This window comes from Lolium rigidum, chromosome 7, assembly GCF_022539505.1.
Source record: "Lolium rigidum isolate FL_2022 chromosome 7, APGP_CSIRO_Lrig_0.1, whole genome shotgun sequence".
NCBI lineage: Eukaryota > Viridiplantae > Streptophyta > Magnoliopsida > Poales > Poaceae > Lolium > Lolium rigidum.
The window spans coordinates 110,608,216-110,619,529 of NC_061514.1; the positions used below are offsets into that span (position 1 = coordinate 110,608,216).

General features: G+C 42.6%; 1 protein-coding gene across 1 annotated transcript; it reads left to right on the top strand.

Annotated features, from left to right (window-relative positions):
- Positions 1–1,293: 1,293 nt before the first annotated feature.
- Positions 1,294–7,203, top strand: LOC124678229 (sister chromatid cohesion 1 protein 2-like). Its single transcript, XM_047214149.1, has 15 exons — positions 1,294–1,574; positions 2,968–3,352; positions 3,437–3,477; positions 3,555–3,601; positions 4,108–4,166; positions 4,246–4,374; positions 4,470–4,604; positions 4,697–4,902; positions 4,988–5,174; positions 5,360–5,496; positions 5,579–5,895; positions 5,990–6,020; positions 6,124–6,148; positions 6,232–6,367; positions 6,828–7,203. The coding sequence occupies exons 1-15, from the start codon at positions 1,448–1,450 to the stop codon at positions 6,933–6,935; spliced, it is 2,070 nt and encodes a 689-aa protein (XP_047070105.1). The 5' UTR covers positions 1,294–1,447; the 3' UTR covers positions 6,936–7,203.
- The last annotated feature ends 4,111 nt before the right edge of the window (positions 7,204–11,314 follow it).

The following is an 11,314-nucleotide window of genomic DNA, read 5'->3' on the forward strand; positions in this document are numbered from 1 at the left end:
AGAAAGCAAGTTTGGCTGGACATTGGAATTACCACAAAGCGGGGCATAGGGAAGCAATGCCACTTTGATTAACATGATTTTAAAACACAAGAATAAGAATTATAGGATTAGAGTGACATGCATTCTCAAATCATGTAGGATTGCAAAACTACATGAATTATAGCATAGAAATAGAAATGTTTTGACTTGCCACATGGAAAAGAAACGAATTGTACTAAGAGATCCGAGCAGACATAATATTGCCTCTAAGTACAAATACCATACGATTTAAATCTTAAAAAATGTATCTATATAATGCCTTTGAATCAAAGAGACATGTAGGATTTTTGTTGGTATAGTTCCTTCGATGGACATCCATGGGAAAAGGTTCTAATAATTGTATTCGTGTAAAGAAACTATATCTAGAGTCCACATGGCATGGCAACTCTTGTGATCTGATTCATCTCTAGCTATCGCTCGGTTACAAATTGCGACCCACATACTTCTGGTCACTCGAGTTACGTAGTGCATCAAGTGGAGTCCCATTCCAAATTAATTTTACTGGGATATGATTCGTGATGTGATACGACATAAGTTCTTTTTTTTTACTTTACAAGAAAGGATCCGCACCGCCTATTTTACGGATGACAACACTTATGTCTCACTACTTTGGAAAATTAGAACATTTCAAATTCTACACTTAAAACGAAATGACATATGTATTGCATGTGTTCGAGAGCAAAGACGTCCCCCGAAATATATCGATTCATACTTGGCAACTTTTTTTTTACATACTTGACAACTTCTTATCGTGTAGCAAGAAAGATATGGTACAAAGATTAGCCATGCCATCTACTAGTGAACGCAAACTTTGCATCCTAATCAGGCTCGTCTTCTGAACGGCTGTAATCCTCAGGTCTCACAGATAAAAATGAGACGTGTTCCCATTTATTTTCGTGTTGGCAAAAACCACACAAGGAAAGTGTCATCGACAACGGCTAGAATACTATTTCTACGAGCGCCAGCTTTTTTACCGTTTCCAATCAGATATTCAAAAATACATGCATTGCCATTAAAACGATGCCGTTCCATATCCCGATAAAACAGCAAGCGATAAACGCAAATTCAAAACAAGCATAAAAACCGCACGCATAAACGGCAACTTCCCAAGACGAAAACCAAAACCTCCCAACGTCTCGGACGCAGGGAGGGGCATCCTCGTCATTTCCACCCCGCCGAGCCGTTCCCCCTCAGGTCTTCTTCTTCTTCTCCCGACTCCACTCGACTCCTCCTTCCCCTCGAAGCCGCCCGCCCTCTCCTTCCTTCTTTGCAATCTCTTCCCTTCCGATTCAGACTCCAATTCCAAATAGCCTAGAAGACACCGAGCCCGGCTCGCGCACGGGTTGCTCGCCTTCACTGTCCGCGGTCTCGAGCCTTACATTGGGCGTGGTGCGGCGGTTCCGGCGGGATGTTCTACTCCAAGAAGATGCTGTCCAAGAAGGGCCCGCTGGGGACGGTGTGGGTGGCGGGCGTCTGCGGCGTGGCGGCGCTCACCAGGGACCAGGTCCTTCGCACCAACGTCGTCGCCTCCGTCGGTAAGCCTCGCCACACCCACCGCCTCCGTCAATTCGTCCCCTGCAATGCGGGAAAAGCTCTCTGTTTTTCTTCTGGGGGTTCGAGGGGTTTCTTGGTTCTGGGGGTTCGAGGGAATCTCTCCAATTTGTGGGGCGAGTTGCCGAGTTGGGGAAAAGCTCCACTTTTTGTGGGGTTCTTGCTTTTTTTTTTCGACAGGTTCTTGGTTTGGTTGAGGGCCGAGGGAGAAGCGGGGGTTCTAATTTTTGTGGTGAGTTGTATGGAACAGTAGATTGGCGGAGGTAAGGGGTTTATGCGGGGGTTTATATGTTACAGTGAAACGTGGGAGGGGAATCTCTAGTTCCTCATCACCCGAAAAAAATAATGAGAGAACCCTTCTTTTTTCTTTTCTCTTGTGGCTTCTGATCCCTTTCTGCTGTATGGTGGATTGGTGAAGTGGTGATTTTAGTTTGATCTCGATTTCAGCAAGCATTGATGTGCCCATATTTTGTTTTTTTTAATATATTTGTGTGGATTATTAGCATCACTGCTCCCAGTCTTTGTTACAGATTTCCTTCTGGGGAAAGGGAAAATATCACAGGTTTCTAATTATTAGAAGATTTGAGAATGATAGGTTGTGGATTAAAAAGCTTGGACCTGACTAGGTGGGCTTTGGCCAACTGAGTGTTTTACTTGTGGATGGTCAGGTTTTTTTTTGGAGAATGGGGTATCTCTGATTCGTTGGTTGAGTGGACTGGAACACTAGATTGGGGGAGGAAGAGGGTTATATGTTCACAGTGAAACATGGGAGGGGAATTTCTAGTTCTTCTTCACCTGAAAAAAACATAACATTCTTTTCTCTTGTGCCTTCAGTTCCCCTTCTACTGTACCATGGTGATGATTTCATTTTTCATCTCGATTTTAGCAAGTAATGATGTGGGCAATGTGGCCATCTTTTTTTTTGTTATGTTTGTATGGATTATGGGCATCACTCTTCACAATCTTTGTTACATATTTCCTCCTTCAGGGAAAACGGAAAAATTGCAGGTTTATAAAATTCACAAGATTGTTGAATGATAGGATAAGAAACTTGTACCTGACTATGGGAATTTTGGTTAATGGTCTTTATGGGTTTTTGGCAATGGGGGGTCTTGTGGATGGTTTGGGGTTTAGGGTTCTTGGTAGGGGCAAAGGGCTTCCCACATATGGTTTTATTAACGTTATCCAAGCGTTAACCTGAGCTGGGCTTCTACATATGGTTTTATTAACATTATCATGTGAAATTGTTTGAATATTGTTCAAATTGCAACTGAAGTTGATAGAAAATTGCTGTTCTCTATTAGTGGTAGGCGTTGCCCTTCTTGAAGTATTATTTTCTAATAGCATTATTGTAACCACGTTTCCTATCATTTGCAGACAAGATTTTGCCTGATGTTGAAACCACATACAGAATTCTAGGGCTCCTTTTGCTTGGTGTTGTTAGGATTTACTCCAAGAAGGTGGAATACCTCTACAGTGAGTGCGATCAACTCCTTGAAGCAAGTGCAGAAGGAAAGAAAAGAGTTCCCAAGCGAGCGAAGAAAGGTGCTTGTGCAAGAAGATTAGTGATAGATGAAGAAGACCCTGTGATAGCAAAAAAACCTGCTCGTTCCGGAAGAACTTCAAGGGCAGAAAATGGAGTTATGTCACAAACATTAGTTCAAATCCCAGAAGGGCATGAACCACTTGATCTTCCACCAATCTTCACAATACCAAAGAGATTTGAGCTCGACTCTTTTGATTTGCAGATCCCTGAAAATAGGTAACGCTTGCTCCTAAACTAGCTTCACTTTTTTGTTGTTTGATTGAAGTGTGGTTTCTCAGTCGGTCCTAAATTCCTTTGTAGAGAGGATGAAGATGACGATCATCATCAGTTGCCACGTGAAGGTAGCAAATGCTGGAATTGATGTCACTGTCATTGATAAGAAATCATTACATTTATGATCTTTATTGTTTGTGTGTAGATACTTTGCTGGAAGATGAACAACATCGTACCTCCTGTATGTATGAGGTATGCAGCTCCTTTACCTACCATCTACCCATTCAATCAACATATGTATGCATATACGGTGAAATGCTTCTCATGACATCACGAAGAAATTGGGGAGCTTACCAAATATATATTCTGTAGTCTAGGTAAGTCACACTTGGCACGTACTGCACTCCCTAAAATTGGCATGGAAGTTGTCATTCAGGCTAGCAGCTAATGTTGATCCTTAAATGTGATGGTTCTAGGAGAGATAAGCACCATATTCCTTCTGCCGACTGATCTTGTTATAGTAGATCCCACATGTTACCTGCCCTGGTTTCCACGGTCCTCTGGCAGTTGTTTCTAGAATTTTCTTATTGATTGAAGTGTTATTATTCTCCTTTTATCTGTGTGGTTCATAACTAATTTCTCTCATGAGTGCACTTATAAGATACATTTATTCCATTGCCTTCGCAATATTGTTGCCTCTTGTTTTTCATCCCTTATTTCTTTGAGAAACTAAAGCTTAAATCTATCCCATGAAACAGTCTTATCAGAGGATGCCACATGCTGATCTGGATTCTGCTTGCTTTATGCCAGCATGCATGTAAGTGTGTAAGCTATGTTACCTAGTGGTGTTAAAAAAAGTACTTCTAGTGGATTTCTGACCTGAACTCTTGATGCAGCCCTCTCCCAACTGAAGTGATCGGTGTCATTGATGAAATGTCCGATCTTCTATACTCGAGTAACAAAGGGGATGAACCTGAAAGTGACAATCAGAATACTGATCCTGCTTGCTTTACACCAGTGAAGGAGTAAGTATATCGAGCGCCACTTCCTCTCCTGAGGCATGTCAGCATAAGAGCAGACCTTTTCCATTTTCTGTTTGCTAACATGAGATTTGAAACAGTGTTCTTCCAACTGAGGTGATGAACACGATGGCTGAAGGAAGTGGCCTTCCAGAGAGCAGAAAGGTGAAGAAACCTAGAAGAGAAGTTAATGGCAAAGAGAATGATGATTCTGCTTGTTCTATCCCGTTGCCAGAGTGAGTATAGGCACTTCCTTTTTGTTACAGCAAACTTTTTTTCTGATATTTATCTAGAGATTTTTGACATTATTGAGCATGCATTGATGCAGAAGTCAAGAAGTCCAAAGATCTCTGAATGTTGTGGAGAATGCAGAGCGGGCAGATCTTGATGAAAATCGTCATGTACCTGAAGAACCAGAAGATGGGTTATTGCTCGCAAAATCTAACACAGCAGCATCTGTAGAAATTCCTGACATTGGGTCACAAGATTCGCTAGAGCCTTCCACTCCAGAACCCATGCGAGAGGGAGCCTCAGGTACATTGTTTGAGAAGTTCCTATTCTACTTATGATAATTATCTTGCTAATCTTTCTGACATTCGTTCCATTCACTTCTATCCAGGGTTGCTAGAAAAATTTATGGTTGCAACACCAGCTAAGAATGAGAAGCGCCAAGTTTTGAGAAAAAGAAGAAGGGGATTATACAGTAAGGATTATATCTGTAACCCAATAGATAGGAAAGACAGGCGGCCGGTTAAGAGAAGAGGCGCACTGGTATTGTTTGATGAGACTATTGTCCTACCTAATGTGTAAGTACAATATCTACCTTGTGGAAGTTCTTTATCTGCTGCATTGCCTATTCTTGTGCTTGTATGCATCTTAGCATCCAGTTTGAACTTCTGTATAAGCTTAAGAAGTTTGTATTGTATGACATGGTCCATTCAAATTGTAGTATTGACTGATACTGTTTTGGAAATATTCCCACTTGCTACAGTGTGGTGAAAGAAATAATAGCAGATGCAAAGGATCTTGTGTGCAAAAGAAGGAAGGCACCTCACACTTATCTTGATGCTTGGAAGGTGGCAAAAATTGGTTCTCTGCAGGATACTTTCATGGATCCGTTGATTCAATGTAAGTCAATCATTCATTTGGTACCAGGGTTAATTATTGACGAAAACCTTAATCGCAAGCTCTGACAAACTTATTTTCACAGATTCGACTTCTGTGCACCTTAGGCACTCTACTACAGAGGATGCACCTGAAATTCCATGCACGGAATCCATTAAAGCAAAGAAGTGCCTTTCATATGAACCTGCTGAAAAGGATGAGCTCCCAAAGACTCCTGTTGGGTGCTACACTGAAAGTGAGCAAATTCATGATGGCTATGAATGTAATGGTGATACACCCTATGGAAATCATGCACAAGTTGATGGAGCCGAATCAGCGCTGCCAGAAGAGCATCGATCAAAAAATCATGCTGCATTGCGCAATGAACCATTGATGGCTGATATAGGTAACATAGTAGATGAGGTAAGGATATGTCTGCATCTGAACTCACTGTAAAAGATTGTATTTATGATTTTATAATGCACCTGCTTTATTTGAGAATGATTTCTTCTTGCAGGATATTCCTATGGATGAAACCAGAGATGAAGGTAATGTGTTACATTTGTAGATTTCCCAATACCAGTTTTTGCTTCTGCTGTATAGTAGATGTTTGTGCTTTGTCATCGTCTTATACCGCTGTTACTTTTGCAGATTTCCCGCTTTCAACAAGAACTAGGTGAAAACAACGTTACTGTTGCTTCCCTTCCTTTTATTCCAGCTGTTATCTGTCTGTAACGCTTTCCAAATTCACTATTTCAGGGCTGTAGCAAGGTGCCTCCACCAGTTATTCGAGGACCAGAAGTGCCAGCAGCAAGAGACTATCCCAATCACGCTCGGTCAAGCACTCGAAGGCAGCAAGAGGAAAACCACAGCAAGATTCTTCTATGAAACTCTGGTAAGCTGATGTAACTTGTTTCATACTAGTTGGTAGTTTTTCGTGAGTCCTTCTCTTGAAGAATTTTACTGAATCTTGGTTGATTTATCTTAATCATGCTTAATGATCACTCAATGTCTTTAACATATTTCGCTGGGAAATTTCCAATCTTGATCAGCTTATCTTATGCATATATGCAAACAACACATTTGTTCCATTCTTGTTCTTACTCACAGTAACCTGTGTCTTGCAAATTTACAGTTTTCATTACTTCCTCTGATTCATATTACTTGCCACTAGTATGGATGCACCCTAGAACTAACATATGTCTAGAACATAGATACATCTATATTAGTGGCAACTAATATGGATCGGAGGGACTACCATATTGCATATTGTGAATTCTAATGTTCTTGTACTATGTTCTTTCTATAATGCACTTTTACTGATGAAAAATTAACAAGCTACCTTTCTTGTGCAGATCCTCAAGAGCCGTGGGTTGATAGAGGTGAATCAAGAGAACCCTTACGAGAACATCATAATCGCGGCAACTCCACAACTCGAAGCGGTGTTCCAGAGCCCGGAGTAGCGTGAACAGCACTGCCAGTTCAACTCAAGATGTCGATTCGTTTAGAGTAGTTTAGGAAAAGGTTTCAAGTTCTTTGCTTTCAGCTATGCTATATCCTGTAGCATCATCAGGAAGGGATGTACTGGTGGTAGGCCAGTTGTGTATATATGTCTCGCATGTGGCGGATTGGCCACGTGCGGGGGTTAGGGTTTAAAAGCTTTATGATCTCGCTCGGGTTAAGTTAACTACAGGTGTAGACTGCAGTTTCTTGCTGGTTGCTGAATGTTACAAGGTGGTTCAGATTGCAGTTTCTTGCCGGTTGCTTCCTGAATGTTGATGGCATCTGCCAATCAGTAGTTTTCCATTATGTTGCAATTCAGTTTCTGTGTCTCATGTGTACGTTGGCAGTAGCAGGGAAAAACCCTCGCTTGATTTTGATGCCTGTTCCTTCTCCTGTTGACTTGATGATAACCAGGCTGAGACGGAAGTTGCCGGAGAAGGTGGGGGCTGAATGAGGATGGGGCCCATGTCTTGCTAAAATGCATCTGCGGATTGGTACTCTGGTAGCCAGCGATTTAGCTGTGCCCCAAGTAAAATGGAATTCCAAGTAACAAGTAGTATACTGTATATAAAAATGAACATGGGACTGGCCCCGCGCTCGGCTATGTCGCGCCTATCGGTCGCTCCGTCCGGACGAACCCGAAGACCCGGGCGGCAATGGCGAGCTGGGCGCCGCCGCACGCAGGCCTCCAAAATGCTGGCTGCCAGGCTAAAAGGTGACCCTCCCAGATATTATTTAGGCTAAAGGTGACCCTCCTAGATATTATTTCTTCTACGAAGAGTGCTTTTGTTTTAGGAAGACTTATCACTGGTTATGTGTTGGTAGCTTATGATTGTGTGCATAAAATTGAAAATAAGAGAAAAGGGTAAGGATGGGCTATGTGCTGTGAAGCTTGACATGCATAAGGCCTATAAGGCCTATAGGGTGGAATGGAGTTTTCTCAAGAACATGATGATCAGATTGGGTTTCATGAACAGTGGGTTGAGTTGATCATGGTTTGTGTCACCTCGGCCTCGTATTCATATAATTCACGGTTGACTGATTTATTCCTACTAGAGGTTCGAGATTCGGCAGGGGATCCTCTCTCTCCATATTTGTTCATGTTATGGGCAGAAGGTTTATCAAGTTGTTTGTTGCATGCTGAGGAGGTTGGTGGCATTGAAGGGATTAAGGTGTGCAGAAATCACCATCAGTTTAACACCTATTTTTCGCTGATGATTCTTTAATTCTCTTAAAGACGGATTTGAATAATACAGTCTCGTTGCAGCAAGTGCTTGATTCTTTTGGGACAATTGGTCAGTGTGGGTAAATCCAGCATTTTCTTCAGCCCAAATACATACATATGTGAATGTTAAAGTGGATATTTGCAATACCCTAAACATCAATACTGGGGCAATTTCAGATAAGTACCCAGGCCTCCCTGCGATAGTCGGTGCAGATAGGAGTGATTATTTTCTGCACTTTGTGGAAAGGGTCCTCCAAAGAATAAAAGGGTGGAAAGAAAATTACTCTCTATTAGTGGTAAGGAAATCTTAGTTAAGGCTGTTATCCAATCGATTCCTATTTATGTCAGTTTTCCTTCTTCCTAAGAATGTTTATAAGAAGATCACTGACATTATTTTTCAATTTTGGTGGGGAGATGATGATCATGGAAAAAAATGTGTGGTGGAAATTATGTTTCCCTAAGAAAGAAGGAGAAATGGGCTTTAGAGATCTACATTCTTTTAATCTTGCAATGTTGGCGAAACAGGTTTGGAGGCTTGTTGATGAACCAAACTCTTTATGTGCATATTACCCGGATGGTGATATCCTGAACGCGGGGCCTAAATCTAGATCGTCTTTCACTTGGCAGAGTATTGTGGCTGAATCCAAACTTTTAAGAGGAGCTGTATAGGGAGAGTGGGTAATGGAGACCGAATTGAGATCTGGAGGGACCCCTGGATTCCATCGAGTCCTAATAGAAAAATCATTGCCCATCGTGGGAATTGTATTCTCACAAGTGTATCTAGCTTCTTGATTCGGTGACGGGCCAATGGGATCATGATATTATTCGAACTAATTTCCATCATATTGATGCTTCTCGGAGTATGCAGATTCCCTTGAATATTAATGGGTTTGATGATTTTCTGGCGTGGCATGGAACAAGGTCGGGAACATTTTCTGTCCGTTCAGCCAACCATACGGAATGGCGCTGATGTGGGCATTACCCTTCCGGTACCCGTCATTGTTATACCCGGTACAGATTATGAAGATGGACCAGCACAAGGACTCAACAAGCTGGACCCACAAGAAATATCAACTTGGATTACAAGAAAGAAAACTCCAATACGAATTCTACTAGGACTCTAGTAAACCCTACCCTGGATGGTATATAAAGCCAGGCAGGGGCACCCCTTAGGGCATATGCACAAACAGAAAAACATAGAGGCGATACGCCTAGACATCGCAACCCGCAGATTAGAACTAGACTAGATACAACAAGTCCGCCTATGGCAGCCCCCTGTACACATATATTCATATAGTGGATTGCTAGCAGGACGTAGCGATCCTCCACCACGGGGACGTGAACCTCGGTACGTCGTGTCTTCTCTCGCTCCCGGAATCTTCATCGTCGCCTCCCGTCAACCCTAAGCCCCTCATGGTGGGCATTGCCAAGGAACCGCCTCATCAATTGGTGCCGTCTGTGGAAGCGCGCCGACTGGATTTCATTATCCGGACGGGATCCGTCGAGTTCATCATCATCAACAACGTGTATACCGATCGACCTCAACAAAGCGGCAGCAGTGCATCCGATCTACATTAAAAATCAGCGCCGATGTATCCAATCTACAACAGCGGAGCCGTGCTGATCCGTTTTAACCTTCAGCTTGCCAAGTCGTCTACTTCAAAGAAAGCCAGATCGAGTACCGAAATTCGCGTCGGCCGGATCAGACGAGAACCAAGCGATCCGTATACGTTTCGTGGAAGTGAAGGAAAAGAAGTCCAAGTACAAGCACCTTAGGTGGGTAAAGAAGGAAAAAAGAGAGGCAATCTCCATGCAGCTAAGACAATCCATCAGCGGCTGCCTATGCTGCTAGATCAGAACAAACAAATTTCTCATTACCTATGGAGATGAGACCATCTAAGCATCGGCCATAGTGCAAAGTTCCAAGGAGAGATTAGAAGCAAAAGCAAAGACGTACACAAAGAAGAAATGGTGAGGATTCAGTGTGTACCATATGCATATACGGTTTCGCCGAATCATGTCGACTACTTCTGGCTACACGACCTGCCAGCCCGCGTCCGCAACATCAACTACTTTGTCGCGTCTATTATTCTCGACCACGAGCCGCGCGACTACTTTGATTACGACTACATCATTAACTACTACTTTTTTTTGAAGCTTAACCGTGGCAAATCATTGACTACTACTTGAAAGTGCATATATAGAGCCCCCATGTGTGGTTTTGGTAATTAATGACAATCCCTATGGACTAATGTTTGCATTAAGTTATATGTGTAGGAGTTGTCCATAGGCAATGCTTGAACTATAAGTTGGCGTCAAGGTTGCAATATGAAGAAATGGGGCAAGTTCAAGATGAGTCAACTCGAAGAGCTCACATACTTGAAGCTCGCCATTCATATATGTTCATGGAAATGTGAAGATGCACCGAAGAAGAAGCTCTCCCATAGTGGATTATGAGGAAGCAATCCGCAAGACTTCATCAAGCAAGCACAATCAAGAAAGGCGTTCCATCTCGCGGTCAAGATCGTCATCATCGAGCTCAAGAGGAATGCGCAAGATTAAAGTTTGCTCTTGATAGGGTTTCTTTCTTACCGGTCCCATGGTTTAGTTGGGAGACCGGTTTATAGGCTAAGTGTCGTACTATCAAGGGGCTCTCGAGTAAGTAACTCGATCGTATCGTTCGGAGTGCGGTCAAACCTTTGCATCCTTGCATCATATCTCTTGGTTGTTATTTCGATCTTATCCATGTTGTGTATAAGAGCTTGTGGTTATTTCCATGACATGCTATAGTTCATCGAAAATGTATTTCGCATATATCATTTGTTCCGTTTTCATATTTGGAGTTTTTCTCGGTTCTCCGGGTTTTGAGGGTTCACTCTAAAAATTATAGAGAATCATCCCTGGCTAGTTTCCATATTCACTACAAGAAAAGTTCTGATAGACAACGTCTCAAAATCGTCCGCTAAGGGGTATTTTTCGTCGCCTATGGGCCTAACCCGACGATATGGGTTCTGTTGTGGAAAGCTGCGTCGAGGCAAAGTCCAACGACGTTTTTTCGGTCCGTCGCGCTTGGGCGCCCTTCGCCACGGAAAATCGGACCGTTGCGCAAGTGTT